The sequence below is a fragment of the Saccostrea cucullata genome, unplaced genomic scaffold (assembly GCF_032062105.1).
Source record: "Saccostrea cucullata isolate Sc308-1 unplaced genomic scaffold, CSIRO_AGI_Scuc_v1 ctg5632, whole genome shotgun sequence".
NCBI lineage: Eukaryota > Metazoa > Mollusca > Bivalvia > Ostreida > Ostreidae > Saccostrea > Saccostrea cuccullata.
The window spans coordinates 1-18,921 of NW_026929562.1; the positions used below are offsets into that span (position 1 = coordinate 1).

The 18,921-nt window shown below is 31.8% G+C and overlaps 2 protein-coding genes and 1 long non-coding RNA gene across 3 annotated transcripts; 2 read left to right on the forward strand and 1 right to left on the reverse strand.

Annotated features, from left to right (window-relative positions):
• Window positions 1-1,614: 1,614 nt before the first annotated feature.
• LOC134281229 (23 kDa integral membrane protein-like) lies at window positions 1,615-6,023 on the reverse strand (the record flags this gene model as incomplete). The annotated part of the gene is made up of 4 exons (XM_062763705.1): window positions 6,009-6,023; window positions 2,992-3,112; window positions 2,733-2,893; window positions 1,615-1,689 (listed from the first exon to the last, which is right to left on the reverse strand). Coding segments are annotated over exons 1-4 (372 nt in total), but the record flags the coding sequence as incomplete, so codon positions are not given.
• Window positions 6,024-7,336: 1,313 nt separating this feature from the next.
• Window positions 7,337-8,679, forward strand: LOC134281231 (uncharacterized). Its single transcript, XM_062763706.1, has 3 exons — window positions 7,337-7,728; window positions 8,152-8,239; window positions 8,540-8,679. The coding sequence occupies exons 1-3, from the start codon at window positions 7,423-7,425 to the stop codon at window positions 8,677-8,679; spliced, it is 534 nt and encodes a 177-aa protein (XP_062619690.1). The 5' UTR covers window positions 7,337-7,422.
• Window positions 8,680-9,204: 525 nt separating this feature from the next.
• On the forward strand, window positions 9,205-9,999 carry LOC134281230 (uncharacterized). Its single transcript, XR_009995038.1, has 2 exons — window positions 9,205-9,259; window positions 9,703-9,999. It is a non-coding gene; the product is annotated as an uncharacterized LOC134281230 (long non-coding RNA).
• Window positions 10,000-18,921: the final 8,922 nt, after the last annotated feature.

Consider the following 18,921-nt stretch of genomic DNA (forward strand, 5'->3'; position numbering starts at 1 on the left):
CACAGTATAAAGGTTGGAAGTTAACACAGTATAAAGGTAGGAAGTTAACACAGTCTAAGGGTAGGAAGTTAACACAGTATAAAAGTAGGAAGTTAGCATAGCATAGAGGGGAAAAGTGAGCTTTAAATTTGGGGGGAAGAAGAAGTTACGGTATTAGGGTAAGTGTTTACACAGTATAAGATAAGGTGTTGGGTAAGAATCAAAGTAAGTTAGTACAGGTAAAGGATAGAGAGCAGTTTAAGGGTAAGGATAAGAAGATACTCCAGTGGAGAGTTAAAGTGATACCCGTTTTATGCTAAGAGATAAGTGTTTATTCTAATATTTACATTTCCAATGTCTTTGTCCGAGATAAAATTACAAATTGTAAATGTACTTTAAATGTATTGGCGTGGTTCCAAAAAAACCACGTGCAGGGCGGGAAAAACAGCTAGACAGAAGAAGGGCTTGGAGCACGTGGATTGGCGAAATCAAGCATGTAAATACGAGGGGTGATCAAAAAGGCAAACTATCTCTATATCTACAAAACCACAATTCAGATTAGAATGAAATTCGGTACACACACAGCCGTACAGAAGGTCTAAAAATAGCATATGCTGAATAAAGTTTTTCTATTTGTTTGTGACGTCACAATGTGAAAATGACGTCACTAGTTAGGTCACTTGTGACGAAAAACGCATGGTTGTTTCAGTCGAACTCGTTTAACAAACGACTGTACAATTTATTGTATATCTTAGAAATCCCTCTACAGTATCATATAATAATTTGTACACAGTTTATTGAGATAAATGAGTTCCTATAAATTCAATTAATGATTGGATTAATCGTTTTAGTGAAGGAAGGCTGGTTAAAAATGATACTTGTCATCTTGAACAGTAAAAGCAAGTTTGAAAAGATATGTATTTTTAATTAAGCAATTTGCTATGAAAGACCTCCAATTAGCACTTTGAAAAATAGTTGAATATTTGAACAATGATATAAGTATGAATACCTAAGATATCGTTTACTTTAGATTTTAAACATATTAGATATGATAAAAAGGATGCACCCATTCTCTATCCACCTTGAATAAAGGTCTCTCCTGAGACAGAATATTTGTGTTTTAATGGTCGCCATGCTTATTGTTGGAAAGGATATTATTATCCACCCATTCTGTTGCCGAGATATGACCATTTCTGACAAATGAACTGTTCTTGTCATAAAAATTAACTCACATGGAAAGAAAATAAATTAATATAAAACTCGGAAAAATCTTTCAACTTTTGTGACAGAACGCTACGGAGGGGGTCACGTGACCGCCAATATCACGTCATTCGCGCATGCGCAGAACGGTGGTTGATGTGCATTAAAATCGGAGAGGATTAATTTAAAAAATAATCAACATTAAAACCAAATATTGTTTCTTGTATGGAAGTTATTCAATTAGTTTGCGAACTTTTTGATCACCCCTCGTATTACTTATGCTGATAGTCAAAAAAGGCAAATTATAAATGTTACTACTGTACAATCAAATTCTATTTCATTAATCCGGATCCCCTTTCTTAATTATGTAAAATGGATTTGTTACTTTATGTATGAAGTTTTAACCTTAATTTTTGAACATAATTTGATCACTACCAAGTCTCTTTTCTGCGTAACCAGTACTGCACAAACAATTTGACCAATCAAAATAAGGACGAGCAGTAAGCCATACTACAAAATAAACAAGCTGATGTTACCACAATGCAGCAAGACATTGTCGTTGGTCAGCAATAAACGTATCACAAAAATGAAACTGAAACAGAAAAAATTCTAGGTTTGATAAATATATGAATCATGACATGGAGGCAGGGCAGATGTAAGTGTCGACGGGAGATGCTCACTCCTCCCGGGCCTCTGATCCACCATTGATGTTAATAGAGGTCCTTGTTTTCTCTGCTCCAATTTATATTGGTTTAGTGGGTTGATTGTTCGTTATCTTCATATTGTGTATTGCTTACCCGTGTATATGTTTGATAATCGCTTAACATTGTATTTTTCTACTACCATAAATTAAGAAAAAGCTCTCGATTTGTTGCTGATTAGCATTATCATATTCGAAGCTAAATTTTATGCACATTGCTAAAATTGTAAAAGTAATGAATGCGAATTTTTATCTATTTTAAAAATACAAAACAAATCATGAAATTAAGTTGAACATTGATCGCTAAACAATACTAAAATCATCATTCTAATGAAATACTAGTAGTATGTATTACATATGAAACAAGATGTGTTTGTGAAACACTATGCGCCCGGTGGCAACAAAGTTCGAAAAGAGCTATTTTTAGCATATAGGTCACGGTCAAGGTCATAAGGTCATTAACTTTAGTGTCATTTGAAAGAACTTTATTAGTGGAGAATGCATACCAAATATGAAGTCCCTATCTTCTATGGTTCAAAAGTTATGGCAAAAAGTCGAAAAAGCTATTTTTAGCATATAGGTCACAGCCAAGGTAACAAGGTCTTTGACCTTGATGTTATTTGAGAGAACTTTATTAGTGCAGTATGCATACCAAATATGAAATCTCTATCTCTTATGGTTCGTAAGTTATGGTGAAGGTTAAAGTTGACAACAAACAGACAGACAAACAGATAAACAGACAAAAAGACAGGACAAAAACAATATACGCCCTGGATCTATCGATTCGGGCGCATAAAAATAATCCTCGTTGGTTATCGATATTAAGATAAATATTACATAAGGTATATATTACCATATAAAGGGCACACTTAGATTTGCAGCTGATACCATAGCAACCCCAGAAAACAATAAAGAGCAAAATAGCACCAAACACAATAAAAACAACAGCAGCGTCGCCTAGCAACTTCTCAAGGTCAAGGTTGTCCAGAAAATCCGACGATGATTTGTGGGTAGCTGCAACAAATAAATTTGTAAGATTTCAATCTGTCAATTAATCTGTAACATTTATATATATGAACATTATTTTTAAAACTCTGACTGCATTCTGATACCTTTTAAGATTGGCTCTACCTTCTTTACGAGTTCATTCATCAACTCTGGTAACATGGATTTGAGGTCGTCAGATCCGTACTTCACAAACATCCCTCCCACAAAACACACAAGTCCAATCAGCTAAAACAAATTCATTGATTGTAAAAATACACATAGATGCTGGCCACTAGGGTGACTTTTTAACATGAACAATCCCAGAATATGCGATTCATTATAATACAGTTGCTTTCTTGCTTATCGGAAGATGTATTTGGTAAGGAGGAACAATCAACAAATGAGATTGGAGTGACCAGAGTTCAGGTGTTTGGATAAATTAACTACAAGAAACAATATTTAAAGTTTATGCAAAATATTGGAAACTATCTTAAAAGTGCATAAAAGTTTAAAACGTACTCAAGGTCAGAAATATAGTTATTAAAATTCAAATCAAAATTCAAAGAAATTATTGTTAATTTCGAAGGAGTTACAAATATGGGGATGTAAATCTACAAAGGAACACCTAGTATGAAATGAGCGGCCGGGGTAGAGAGTTTTCAGTGGAAAGCTGAATTTTGACTGTCTTGGTTGCCTTTGATATAGATGAGATAAATTTTTTCTTGACAAGGTCAATGTATTGTCAAACATAGAACTTACGAAATGATGACTTTATAACGAGTATGCTGATACATAAAGAATTCTGTTGATCAAGAAAATCAAGCTAACTCGTCAAATTTTTTGATTAACCATGTTCACTATTCAAATGTCATTTCCTCAAAGTGCACGGTAGCATGACAAAAAGAATATCTTTGAAATTTACCTGAAATTATATTTTGGGTTCCATCCTCGTAACTGTATTAAAATTTATAACTTATTCTGTCCTCAAACTCATATATTAGTATATATGTATATTGATAATATCCATTTTGATTGCAGTTCAATTAGCGATTTGATAACCCCAACTGCTGCATCTACATGTACAGTTTTTATATATTATAAAAGATATACACATGTGTGTGTTTATGTTTGTGTATGTTTACTAACCTTTCTTTCAGAACTTTCTATTGTTCTGAAAGAATCATTGTAAAAAGAACCTTTATGCCCTATGGGCCCAAAATTGGAAAATAAAATTATTTGTCTTATCTTATCTTATAAATATATCCCCCAGCTGTGTATCTGGTAGTGAAATATTCTGTCTAGTAATATGCTTCATACTGAATATTGTCCTCATATTACAAAAAAACAACAACAACACATTTAATAGGTGTTTTATCGTGTCCTTAGATAAACAATTAACAACCTCAGCAGTATTCTCTATTAGGAAGTTGATGGTTCGTTTCAATTGTCACCCCTAAAAACGAACCATCAGCTTTTAACGGGAATGCCTGTATGCAAATGTTTCATGCGTCCCATTGCTAACTTTCCAAAAGTTGTCCTTAAACTGAACATCCTTTTAATGATATTGCGACAATGTTGTGAATTTATTCAGAGTACATTCTGAAATATAGCATCACCAGATAAAGGCTGATATCAATCCTGTAGAATGGCAGATGAAATATTTTTCTATAAAACCTAATTTTTTAAATAACACTACAATTAAAGAATATTAGGTTATGTTTGATCAATCAACTTTTCTTTCCTACAGGATTTTATTTTTTGAAAATATCGGCCGCGCGGAGTTTAAATTACATTCATTGTCCGAAACGCTCCCTAGAAGTCTTTATAGGAAATATGTGAAATAGAAACTGTACATTGTCAATTATTTTATAAATGTTAGCTCTATAGAGAGATATTTGTCTGTTCAAATGTGCATGCATGATGGAAAATGACCATCAAACAATGAATGAAAGTTTCAATGAAATTTGTTCATTTTAGTAGGACTGATTCTTGTCATATTTGTATTGGACGTTTTAACAAATTCCTCGAGTTCACAAAATAATTTAAAGTACAATGTATATGATGTTTGTAAAATAGTAGTATGAGAAATAATAAATTTTGGTTTTGACTTTTTTTTATCATGGTCAATTCAAAGTCGCTATAATTTTGTCAAAAGTTACTGTTGTGCAAAAGAGATGTACATTTTTGGTAATACATTGTATTTGTAGTTACTGTTCATATTAATCGCCTGGGTTTTATTTTACATTTCTATAAACAGTTTCATCTACATGTGTTAAATTGTGACAGTAAAACAAAAAATACAATAGTCAAACATGTGATAATTAGACATAGCAAACCGTGAAACGAATGTTTAATTAAGTCTTTCAATTTTATTGATTATTAGATATCTAGTAATATGCCAAGTTTTCACATATTTTTAATTTTCCTGACAAAACAGAAATTACTTTCCTTAAAGGAGCTGTTTATTATTAAAATAGTAATTAGATATTTCTTATTTAACTTGAAAACCAATATTAGATACAATTTAAATTATCGTTTTAGAACTTACTGAATTTGTCCGCTTAATGCAGAATTTACTGAAATAAAGTGTTACAATTAAAATAAAACTTCTACTGTAACATATTGTGTTGTACAAATTATGAACATATAGTTTGCATATTTAAGTTTATGCTGATACCTCCACAAATGTTTTTCATTTATTTGAAAAATATCGTACCATAGGATTTAGATTTATGTTACTGTCTATTATTAAAGTTGTTGCATGTTTTTATTATACAACATTGTATGAAGAAGAGAGCCATATTAAAAATATGCCATTATCATCTGTATATGAGGTGTTTCTCCTAACTGAATCGATAGGCAAGATCATGTTCAATATAGTAGAATTTTTAAAAGCTGGTGCTGGTTATTAACAAATAGTTTGATAAAACAACATTATCATTAATTTAGTTGAGGTTAACATTTAACAAATTTGTGGCCAATATATAGTTTTACAGGAAAATTCTATGTTTTGCTAGACCGTACATTGATCAATGATTTTCAAAATGTTAGGTCATTTTTTTAATGTCGAATCTTCATATATATCGCATTATAAGATGGAGGCAACAGAATTACGGCGTGGTGAACAGTCAACAGCGTATACTTGCTGGATCCTCATTCTCACCTGATCACACCTTTTCAATGGTCCTTGTTTGCGCTGTTTCACTATAATCGTTTAATTGGTTTTTGAAGGATGATTTCCGAGTTTTATCTTCTCTTACATAAAATATAAGGATAACTCTTATCATCATCAAAAGTCCATTTAAGCAATACAAATCGAGGCAGAGAAAACAAGGAATAAAAAACATAAGACGTGAGATAAGGTGAAAAGAACGACTTGGAATCCCCTGTCATTTCATTGTTAAAAAATAGAGAAACAATAAAAAGTGCAATTGTATTTTATTATTATCTGTTTATCTCCCGCAAAGTGGTACATCACTTTGTTAGAGCATCTGCTTTAGTATTGCAGAGTAAGGAGACGGTCCTTACATCACAAGTTCGGATCCACTGCGGAACATTGAAATCGGTCCTTCAGATGAGAAGGTCTTAAGGCCCCATGTTGCACGTGTTTACACAAGAAAAAATAAAGAGGGTGATAGACAACCAAAAAGACAGACGGACACAGACAGACCTTGCAAATAAAGAAATATTTGATAGGTAGATAAAACATGAAAACCAGCAGACAAGCCCTAAATCACGGATTTTTGGACATTCCAAAAGTAGTTTAAAACATGTTCTAGTATTGTATTCTGGATCATCGAAAAGTGGGCCTTTTAACGAACTTATTTCCAATTAAGTATGATGATTTTGTCTAGATCTAATGTTCGTAATAGAAAAATAATGGAAACTTTGTATTTGGCGTGTATTTATTACGAGGGAGCTGTCACATGATGTTCGGTTGCCTTTGAAATATTTTTTTTTAACTTTTGTGATCAATATTCTCCTTTACATTTTCATTAACAAGCTATGTTCCACATCGCTGAAGAAAACCAGACTTAATTGACTCCGAACTGTTTATAATCTGAACATTCAATAAAATGTGTGTTAATTTAGCTACCATAATCGAATTGATTTGTCCATTAATATTTTATTGGATATATGTCACTCCTGAGTTCTCAATGGCTTACTCTGAAACAAGTTCATAAAATCTCAATAAACAGGTTAATTAGCACAACTAGCAGTATATTTTATCCTATTTTTGACTTGATTTCCTCCTTATTACTAATAACATCTATTTTGGGGCAATACATTCTAGATGAAAAGTTAAACATTCTAATTTCCCATTCAGATACATAACATATATTTAGAGTAAAGAACAAAGTGGATTGCTATAATGGTAATGGCTCTAAAATTTAGATCAATAGCCAAACTTATTGGATATTTTCGTAAAGTCTAATTGCATGTCAATCAATTCTGGAGTTCCTGAAGGTTCCATTACCCCTAGATATGGGTGTCCACGGTTGGGAATCGTTACCAGAGCAAATGTGGCGTGTCTAAAACCTTTTAGGAGATAAATTATGCTGAGTTTTAATGTATTTTTTATTCTTATATATGTGTTTGAAACTTTTCCTTTGTTTACGGACGGTAAAATACCAGGGAATATTTATTACGGAAGAAAGGCCAATGTGACTTCAGTGTTATCACAACTGAGTCCTTTCGGACTGCAACAGTGTGTTCGATCATGTTTTCTCGAGGGACTTTGTCAATCTGTGAATTATAATAGAAATCAACTGACTTGTTATCACATCAATCAGGATTTAGACCCCGAATCCCTTCACAGTGACAGTGATTTCATTTTTATAAACAACATCACAGGAACTCAGGTTCGCTTTTTTTTTTAATTTTCTTTTGTGTTTTTGAAATATTTTTGTAGTTTTGAAAATAGGTAAATGATAGCTTGTTAAAAAGGAATTAATACCGGTATGTTTATTAACATTTCGAGAAATCTATAAAAAAAATTATGGAAAAGTGTTTTGAATATTTGAATAACATATATTCAATTGAAAATGAATTTGAAATAAGTTTTGAAAATAATTATAAACAGAAAGACATTGCTTTATAAAGAATTTTTTTCTGAATGCCCTTTCATCTCTAAGTGACTTAACGTTGTCGAGTAGGAGTGGATGTGTACAATAAAAAAATTTTGTGGTACTCAATGGAACCTTTAAAACACAATCAGATAAAATTCTTATCAAATTCGCAATAATTCATATATTTTATTTTAAAAATAAATATATTTTTTTTAGGCTCTGATGAAAGAATGCGTTCAAAATAGTTGTCTTCAACAAGAGTCTTGTGTAGTTTTGAAAAAAACAACAACCTGTATAAAGACTGGTAAGTATTCTTTGTTGTTAAGGACTTTAGAGAAAACATATACATGTACTGTAATTCAATAAGCTTCTGATGGATTTTAGCACACAAAATTTGTTCCTTTTCTTTTTTTATTCATTAAAAAAATCCTGTATTTTTAAAGATTTTTGTACTGTTTTATACATGTTTACAAAATATCTCAATAATGTAATTTCAGAATCGACGTTTTATTTTATTGCGCTAAAATGAATAAGGGAAGGCAAGAAAACTATTTTTAAAAAGTGAAAAGAAAAAGAAAATGAAAAAAATCTGATCGTCTTTCAGTTTGTCGACATGGTATGTATACATTTTATGAGAAGACCCAGTCTTGTCTGAGGATCGTTAACGCCCCTGTGTTAAACTGGACGGCAGCGGAAGTATTCTGTCAACGTGACGGTGGACATCTAGTGTCAATATATAAATAAAAAAAAACCAGTCTGGTCACAGAAATAATAAACTTTAAGTATAACAATCTAGCGTCAATAGATACAGAAAACAAAACCAGTCTGGTCACACAAATAATAAACTGTAAGGATAACAATCTAGCGTCCATAGATACAGAAAACAAAACCAGTCTGGTCACAGAACTAATAAACTGTAACACACTAGTGTCCATAGATACAGAAAACAAAACCAGTCTGGTCACAGAACTAATAAACTGTAAGGATAATAAACTAGTATCCATAGATACAGAAAACAAAACCAGTCTGGTCACAGAACTAATAAACTGTAAGGATAATAAACTAGTGTCAATTGATACAGAAAACAAAACCAGTCTGGTCACACAGCTAATAAACTGTAAGGATAATAAACTAGTATCCATAGATACAGAAAACAAAACCAGTCTGGTCACAGAACTAATAAACTGTAAAGATAATAAACTAGTGTCAATTGATACAGAAAACAAAACCAGTCTGGTCAAACAACTAATAAACTGTAAGAATAACACACTAGTGTCCATAGATACAGAAAACAAAACCAGTCTGGTCACAGAACTAATAAACTGTAAGGATAACAAACTATTTGACATGATTTTTACCATCATTTGCATATAAGTACGAAAGTTACACTAAATCAATATTTATGAAGTTCTTAGAGAGATGAAGTACAATAGCCTACAGGATTTGTTTTTAACTATTCACACATGTTGTGGTCATGCACCATTTTTAAAAAATATATATATATTTTTGATATAATTAATTCTTGAAAAGATAATTAAAAGAGTATATCCTTAAAATGCTAGAAAAAAAACGACCCATTTTTGACAACTGTTCATGCATATACTAAACATGAACTATAATCACACTGGATCAAAAAACTATATACCATAAAAAAATGATTGAAACTTAAGTTAATCAGTTAGAAACATTCAGAAGTCAGACAACACATTCTTTAAAAATAAACATGCAATTTTGGGATTAATTGTTAACCGGGTATTTTTCTTGTAGCTGGCCTTGGATCCAGCGTGATCCGATTTTGGATTGGCCTTAGTGACCGGGAGACGGAAGGGACCTTTAAGTGGGTCACTGGGCATCCTCTGGTATATTCTAACTGGAACCCTGGTCAACCCAACGATTACTACAACAAATGTGTGACGAATTCGTCCGACGCGGACTGCGCCATCACAAGAACAGATGGCAGATGGGCTGATGACTGCTGTGAAACCCCTCATGGATTTATCTGTGAAATCATTTGAAGACATTCTACAAACTATACACAATTAAGTAAACACAACTCTTTGGAGACTTTTGAAGAATGGATTTTATTGTTTGCATCAGCTATTCAGGGTTTCTCCCTTTAATTATCACTTGGAGACCTTACTCTGTCTCCGGGAAGTTTACTGATGATTGGAACAATCGATAGCTATGAGGGGAATCATTTTATAATGATAATTAAATATATAACTTGAAAGACAAAAGTCAATTTTTGTAGGGAAACAACAATACATACTTGCAGTCAAAGTCCAGGGTACATGACATTGTGCATTTATCCCTATTAGATAAAGGATATGGGGATAACGAACAGTATTCAATATCAAAGTCCATAAAACAATAAATGTAAAAAATAGAAGCGGAGCAAACACGGACCTCCAAAACATCAGAGGTGGGATCAGGTGCCATTGAAGAGTGAGCATCTCCTGCCTGCCGACCGGTCACACCCACCGTTCTCCTTGTCATGATCTTGAAATAACGGAAAAATACTTCGTCAATTCAGTGTATAAATAATGGACTGACAAACAGTATGAAAAACGTCAGTCAGCATTTGACTCAATGATAAATTGTACACATGTACTTGCTGACAAGATCATTGTATCGACCATTGAACTTACGAATAGTGACTTTAAACGAGACTGCTGATACTCTTGTTTCATCAACTTGTTTGTCAATTATTTACATCGCTTTAGAAATTGTTCACATATAGAGCATACTATTGCGTATCGTATCAACTGAGATATATAAACTCCGTATGCAGGTGATAAAGATATATTGCTGCATAAGTAAGGGAAGTTGACGATAGAAAAGTCATCATGTTTATCATAGAGCTTGGTTGTTAGATTACCATTAACGTCTTTTTCAAGTAAAATATCCAAGTCAGACTCTATGGTAGCTTTCATCTCAAGCTCCCCAGCATATATCATATCGACACAAGAATGGAAATAACCATGTTAAATGACAATATGTCGTCGATATATCGAAGTGTCGAGTTGAAGGCCAAGCAAGTGTTTTCTTCTTTTATCGCATAGGATTTTGTACAAATTCTGTCATATGAATACAAAAATAGGTCTGCTAGTAACGGGTTGCATTTGGTACCCATGGGAATTCCAATAGATTGTTGGAAGATCTGGTCTCCAAAAACCACATAGATATTGTCAATCAGAAACTGAAGCATCTTTTTGATGTCAACTTCAGGCTACTTGGGTGTACAATCACAATGTTTTAATAAAAGAATTTTTCAACTGACCTATGACGAGGTAAGTAAATTTACGAGTTTCATTTTTATAAAGCAGCTGTTAATGATATCAAAAAGCCTGGACTTTAATATATCATGGGGAATGGTTGTGTGTAAAATTAAAAAATTCTTAAGTTTTTAAGCTATTGATTTTGCTACAATCTTGTGATTTCAAATTGTCCAAAAGATATTTGGAATTTTTGAATATCCACATCTGATTCACACCACTTCTAGAATATATTTTTGTTCAGTACTTTTGAAGTTTTCCCTTCACCACTGTCAATATCTTAGTGAGGAAGAAGGAGGCTTGGTTGAACATTTACCGGAACCCGCTATGTACCTTTGTAAGGATTTTTATGAAGTTTATAACATGATTTTGAAGAATTTCTTCCTTAGAAAGGGAACTATTAGTATAAGTTTGATTACCACTTGTAGAATTAAAAGTTCTTCGAAAATACAATTTATATATGGAGCCTTCCAAACGAAGACAATGTTGTTATCTGCTTTGTCAGCAGGGACCAGTACGTACTGATCATGTAATCCATGTAATTCTTTTTTCACTTCTGGATTATTGAATGCAGAAGGATAGATGAATTTCATATTGCCCCTCAATCTTTTAATACGCAAATTAACATATATATATATAAAGTCGTTGCTGAATACTTTACTTTTTTACTTTCACAAATGTTGTGCTATACAGCATACAATCTGCAACACTTATCTAAATATTTCAATTTAGATGAAAAAAAAAATCAAATTTATCAAAGCTGATTCACCTAAATAAAACTTTTTCCAACTTAAATATAAAATAGAAAAATTATCTCCAAATTTTTCTTTGAAACTTTTCAGTTTTAACCTATATACAAACCCCACACTATCAATAGGCTAAGTCTCTAAAACAAAGCCATAATGAGAGGTCTTCTTCTTCCAACTGTATAAGCCACAGTGGGAGCATTACTATCAATAATGTTAATTATGTTGAAAATGAAGTGAAAGAAGTAATCAACCTTAAAATTCTTAAATTACAGGAACTTACCATCTTTTTATTTTACCTTGCCTTTACAATAACTCATTTTCATCACACTTTTTGAATTTGAAAAAATACAGGTGCATGAGTTCAACGTTGACAGTCTTCATATGTTCCATGAAGACCATATCTTCTAATAAACTGCTCGTTAATTAAAGGGCATTAATTGTGCTCCTTTATTAGCAGAACAGTTTTAATATTTCTTGAATAAGAATTTATTCAAAGCCTACTTTGTAACCCGTCGGCAGGGGGTCCCCACTCCTCTATGACACCTGATCCCACCTATTATGTTTCGGAGGTTCGTGTTTTTTCTGCTCCTATGTTGTTTTATTCTGGGTTTTTAAAAGATACGGTTCGTTATCGCCATATACATATATTGTATTGTTGAATTATGAAGTTTCCTTTCATATCATTTAAAAGAATCCCTGTTACTTAACTTTTAAATGAGAATTTTTTTTAACCTGGAACACACTTGACCACAATGTAATGTCAAAATCATAGCTTCATGACTTTCTTAAGAATACTCCTTCTATCCAATCATTAAAAACGGTTATTCATCACTTAAAATTTATTTTTCTTTCTTTAGTTCTAGCAGCAAAATTTTAGTTGTCAATGTTGAAGTATTTTAATGCATAGATATGCTGATGTAAGATGTGCTACTGTGAATGGCCTTTATCTCTTACCCGGAAGTTACTCACTCATTTACGATTTTGATCAGTTTTGCAGATTATCCGATAAAATGGTCTCGTCTGATGTAGAATCTCATTCGAACACCGCTTGTGCCTATAACACACATGTATATGTACGACTCGGTTTTTGGATATTTCCTGCTTCCTCCAGCTTTTTCAGTGCTTAATCTTGGGTTTTCCCTATTTACAAAAAAAAAATTTAAAAAAAATCGACTGCTGTAGTAATTGCCGCTATGTGAAGTTTTACAATGCCATGTTGTTTTGCCGTTTTCGATGTGTTAGTATTATTTTCTGTATTGATATCTTTTCCACGAAGGAACATATTAATTTAAGCCATTATTTCAATTTGGAGTATGAAACGATGAGCCTTTGAGCAGATTTTTATCTTAAGCTTTATTTCAAACATCCTGCATAATGTTTTTTTTCTTACAATAAATGCGGATTCCACAAAGTCAAATTAACTATATTCAGTTAAAACTAAATTCAATACCAAAGCATTAAGTGAGGAACTATATTTTGTAGCAAACGTTTTTTTAGAAGAAAATGTTCATTTTTCTCTTTCGAAATATTTAAAGTATGTTAATTTTGGATTCTTGTTTTTAAATGCAGAGCGCCCACCTGTCCTTAGCTATCTTTTTAATAAACTGCCATGAAATTCTATCATTATATTTGATAAATATAGCAAATATATTGTGAAAATGAAGGAAAAAAATAGTCCTTATTTTAGCTTAAAATTAGCACTTATTTAGTAATATTTAAAAATTAAAATCACTGACCCCCACTTTCAATTTTCTTTTCTGAATATATACGATAACCATTCTTCTTGAATTCAGTACAGTGGTATTACTTTCAATTTTTTTTTTTTTTTTTTTTTTTTTTTTGCTTGTTAAATTTTTAAAGCAGAAAAAAAAGAAAATGTTTAGTGTAAAAAGGTCAAATAATTGAACATGCAGAGTAATTTAAAAATTTCTTCATTGTCATATTAATGTGTCTATCTAAGATGAAATAAGACTGTGTTTGTTCCCTAGTTTATTTGAACAAAAAATATTGGAGGAAAAACTTTAAAGATTGATTTCTATGTAAGTCATATTTACAGTGCAAAAAGTCAAACTAAATGCTCTGTAGCGGCAAAAGAAGCGCATTGACCTCCATTTTTTGTTTTTATTTTTATTAATGCTATGTGTATTAATTCTAAAAGATATACTTGATAAAAAAATTCTCATTATTTTTAATGGCAGGATATAACCTCCTTAAAACGTCTATGTTTTCTTTCCTCCACTTTACAGAAGATATGAAAAATGGCATTATTCAATTGTAATGTATACGTTTCAGAATCACCAACGATATTTTGCACTAAATAAGATTGAAAAAACATATAATATTTTCAAAATGTTTTAAACACGTAATTTGAATTATTTGTTAAAACATTTTTAACAAATTTAGATACGGTATGAGTAAAACATTGGGAAAAAACAGTTATGACAGTAGTCTGGGAATTTACCCTTATGCGATTCAGATGTTAAGAGACAGCATTTCAGCAGATGATTGAGAGGAAATTAATTTAAAAAAAACTTTAGTAAGATACCAACGTATTGGTTCTTCTCTTAGTTCCCTAGTTAGATTAGTCAGAATCGAATGTAAAAAAACGTGCTAATAAAACGGAACAAAGGTATGACAAAGAAGCACACGGCGGTTGTGACCATTCGGCAGGGGATGCTCACTCCTCCATGGCACCTGATCCCACCTCTGATGTTTTGGAGGTCTGTGTTTGCTCTGCTCCTATTTTGTATTGTTTGATGGACTTTTGAGCTTGAATACTGTTCGTTATCTCCACATATTTCATTCAAAATCACATTGCAATTAAATGTACAACAATTGTCTTTAATTCTAAGACAAATTCTTTATACACTTGATTGTATCGCTGAATGATTGATATAAACAAAGATAAAGGCATATACTTGATTATCTGACTCTTTTTAATAAAGGTTAATTCTTAAGACTAAACACAAATAAAACATTACAAGGTGTAGAAAATTTGCCTGTAAATCAACAACGCCTTTTGACAATATTTATGTACATGTGTAAACATATATCAATGTCTCAAAAATGGTTCACTTTCCTTTTAAATAAAAAAATGAATCCATTAAAGGTATTTTGGAATATATTAATTTCATTTGTCATTTCCGACATGTTCACATTTTTCATTCAAGCCTATATCAACACAATTACAAAAGGATATAAGTAAGACATACGACATTACATTTCTGTTCAAAAACTTATTTACATAAGTGTTCATAAGTTAATATTGAATATCTTCATCCTTTCAAAGAGTATGTCTTTCATCTGTAAGAGAGAGCGTGGTCCTATGACAGCAAAATTGATTCTTTTTCAAAAGATAAAATTTTGTAAAAGTATTATGAAAAAATGTGAAAAATCAATTGAATTAAATATACCATACCTCGGAAAATTTGATACATATTATTGATAAAGGTAAATAAGTTGAATTAAAAAATAATGTCATAAAGATTAACTGCTATTTTTCCGCTGATTATTTTGAAAGAATATCGTGATATATGCGATTGTTCCATTACACGATGGGCAAAAATGTAACAACCTTAGTATTTCATCAAACTATTTAAAATTCAGCAGGGTGTCTTAATGTCTAGCCTTCCAAAGACATGCCCTTTTAAAAAAAACTGTTAGACAGTGTTTTACAAAAACTTTAAAAAAGAACACATTTTTCTGATAGAAGAAATACACTGTTGGGCATATGTAGCGTTTTGTTGTTTACACCCGTCTAGATGCATTTTTTCAATGTAAGTAAATATATAATTATAGTGCATTCCCTTTATACACATTGTCTCTTAAGATACATATAAAATATTTATGTTTATACTCATGTGTTAATTATAAGCAACAAAAGTACTTCTTTTATATTATAAAAACTGTACCTTTTAATTTGCTCGTTTGTAACTAATGTGTGTACATGATAATAAAACCCCGAGATATTGTAGCTTTATCCTATGTTTGATTACCAGTGGAACTAATTGCAATGAAAAGCTCTTTAAACGAAAAATCAAGTACCTATCAATAATAATTGGTCTGAGAAAAACTCCATACTGGCAGACGTTTTAAAAGTAAATCATAAAGTTACTTTTATCATTTTGCATCGTCAAATATTGCAACAATTTAATGGTCTTAGGCCAAGTCTATCGCCACATACCTTCAGTCAAACCTTTGAAGATGAGAAGGTTTTTCCTTATATCTTTGTTCATGCTTCTAGAAGTAAATGTAAGCCACGGAGATGCAACCTCATGTCCACTTTCAGGAGATATATACGACAGTATGAGATATCCAGGGAGTGACTTCTATGACAAAATTGACAGCATTGGTCTAATGCAGTGTTATCGTCAGTGTTCTTTGGTCACAAGCTGTAAGTCTGTGAATTACGACAAAAATGGATTTACTTGCTACATTTACAATTTCCAGGCCAATATTTCTTCTCTTGAGACGGATGAATCGTTCATGTTCATTGACAAAATTACCAGGACAAAGGTATTTTATTCAAAATAACTCTCCCTCAGAGTAAAGTTACGACTGTAGTTTATTTGACTTTACGCTTGTCATTAAGGAATGAATTAAATCTCAACCCAAATTATACTGTATAACCTGGGTTGAGACATTTTACGCTTATGTAAATCAACAGTTAGGTCTACATCATATTAGCACCAAACTTTTCTGTGTCCATTTGAAACATTTAAATAGTCTTCTTGAAAAGGCCAAGGAAAGTCCAATTTTTGATTCCTCGACACCAGAATATAGGATTATGATTATGGATATTGCAAATCATAGGCTTTTTAAACCCGAACGTTTTACTGAAGAAAATGCAGCTAAAACAATCCGTCTTTTCCTTAAACCTCAATATGCCAATAAAGGAATTGACGCAGTTTATATAAGTAATATTCTTAATCACAAAACGTCCCAGTCTTGTATTCCACCATATTTCAAGTCAAAGACTACACCTTGTATTTCCTACAAATATACATTGACCATTGCATCCAAACTTTTCAATTACAAAAAAAAACTTTACATGGCCTGGATACCGAATATCTAAAACATAATCCTCCATAGTGTTCATGTTCTTCTTCGTCCTATAACTATTGTCCTGCTGGACACGTTATTACAGGTGACGTAAATATAGTTTTAGATAACTAATTTTAAAAGGTCCTAAATATAGGGAAACCCGATCCTTCAACTGGCGTCGGAATTTCATAAATATTATAGATTTTGTTGAAAATTACGCCGGACAATTGGCCAGATATGAAAAAGAAGACGTTTACACCTTGTCAGAATGGATTAAATGTATCAGATCCATGTTAAAGTCGCGTATTAAAAGAGGGGCAATATGAAAACTATATATCCTTCTATATTCAATAACCCCGAAGTGAAAAAAGAATTAGATAGATAACATGATCAGTACGTACTGGTCCCTGCCGACAAAGCAGGTAATAACAGGTCTTCGTTTGTTAGGCTCATTACCGGGAGTATATAAATTGTATTTTAAAAGAACTTGGATTAAATTCTACAAGTGGTAATCCTACGATTACTCATACTTCCCTTTCTAAGGAAGAAATTCTTCAAAATCATATGTCAGTTTTAAATACTTTTAATATTCTGCAGAGCCAAAATGAATGTGAACTACCCTATATACGAGGGTTGATCCAAAAGTTCATGGAATTTCTTCAAATGGGAATAAAATCGCCCTATGTGTTATAGAAAACAGAAATTATGTCATTATTACGATTAAAACTTTGTGTGAGAGTTTTACTGATTTTACAGGGTATTTAGCTTATTAGTTGATAAGAAGAAGGTATGGTTTTAGCTTTATTGCGCCCTAAAAATGTCATAACATCAAAAAGTTTTGAAATTGGCTTAAATATTAGTTAAATAAATGACTGACTAAAAATGTCATAACATCAAAAAGTTTTGAAATTGGCTTAAATATTAGTTAAATAAATGACTGATAAATCAGGAAAGAATATGGCATGAAGGTTAAACATTCTGCAAATATGATGTCATTAATGTGAAGCATTTCTCTATTTTCAACAGAAAAAGCCTCAAAATGTCGCATTTCAAGGGTGATTTTCCTTTCAAAAACAGTGTCCACAGCCGTCGCCCACGTTACTTTTTTGATATTTTGTGCAAAATTCAATAAAAAATCACATATCTCAAGATCTTTGTTGGCGATGCCTATGGACAATGTTATCTGAAAGAAAATTTCATTGAAAATTGGTGTCTTTTGCAACTTTTTAAGAGAATACGGGAAAATGCACATGTTTATGACGTCATGATAAGCATTTAAAAAACACATGTGAGAAGAATGACTTGTATGATTTTTCTGCATTGAATTTCAATTATTTAAAAAGCATGAGTTTTCAACTTTTACACCAGTTTTCAGTTTTTAGAAAATCACAGGGCAAAATTTGTATGGAAACCATACCTTTTTCTTTAATGTTCATCTTTAGGCTGTTAGACGACGTAAACTTTCGGTCAAGTCATAAGTTTCGTGAAAATCTCGGGATCACTTTATCTAAAATGCGTATACTATTGACATACTGGGGGGGATGCATTTAGTTACTGGTTTTCCAGTGGCGTAAGAAATTGAAAAAATAGAACTTCCATATAAACATTAAATAAATCTAACATAATAAATAAAAAACTCTGATCTAACCTGCTAATTATAACAAGACGCGTTACTTCTGCTCACAATTTGTATTGTTTAACAGTTGATTAACCTATCCTTGGTTGATCATGATCAATGTTCGTTATCTTTGGATTTCTCTAACAATGTACACATTATCCATGTCTCTCATTTCCCAATGTTGAACAATTTCGTATTTATCTTTTATATTTACCTTACATATAACTTTTATTTTAGGAATTGATGGGGTCATGCTTTAATAATAAATGTTCAAGAGAAGAAATGTGTGTGGAGCTGAATT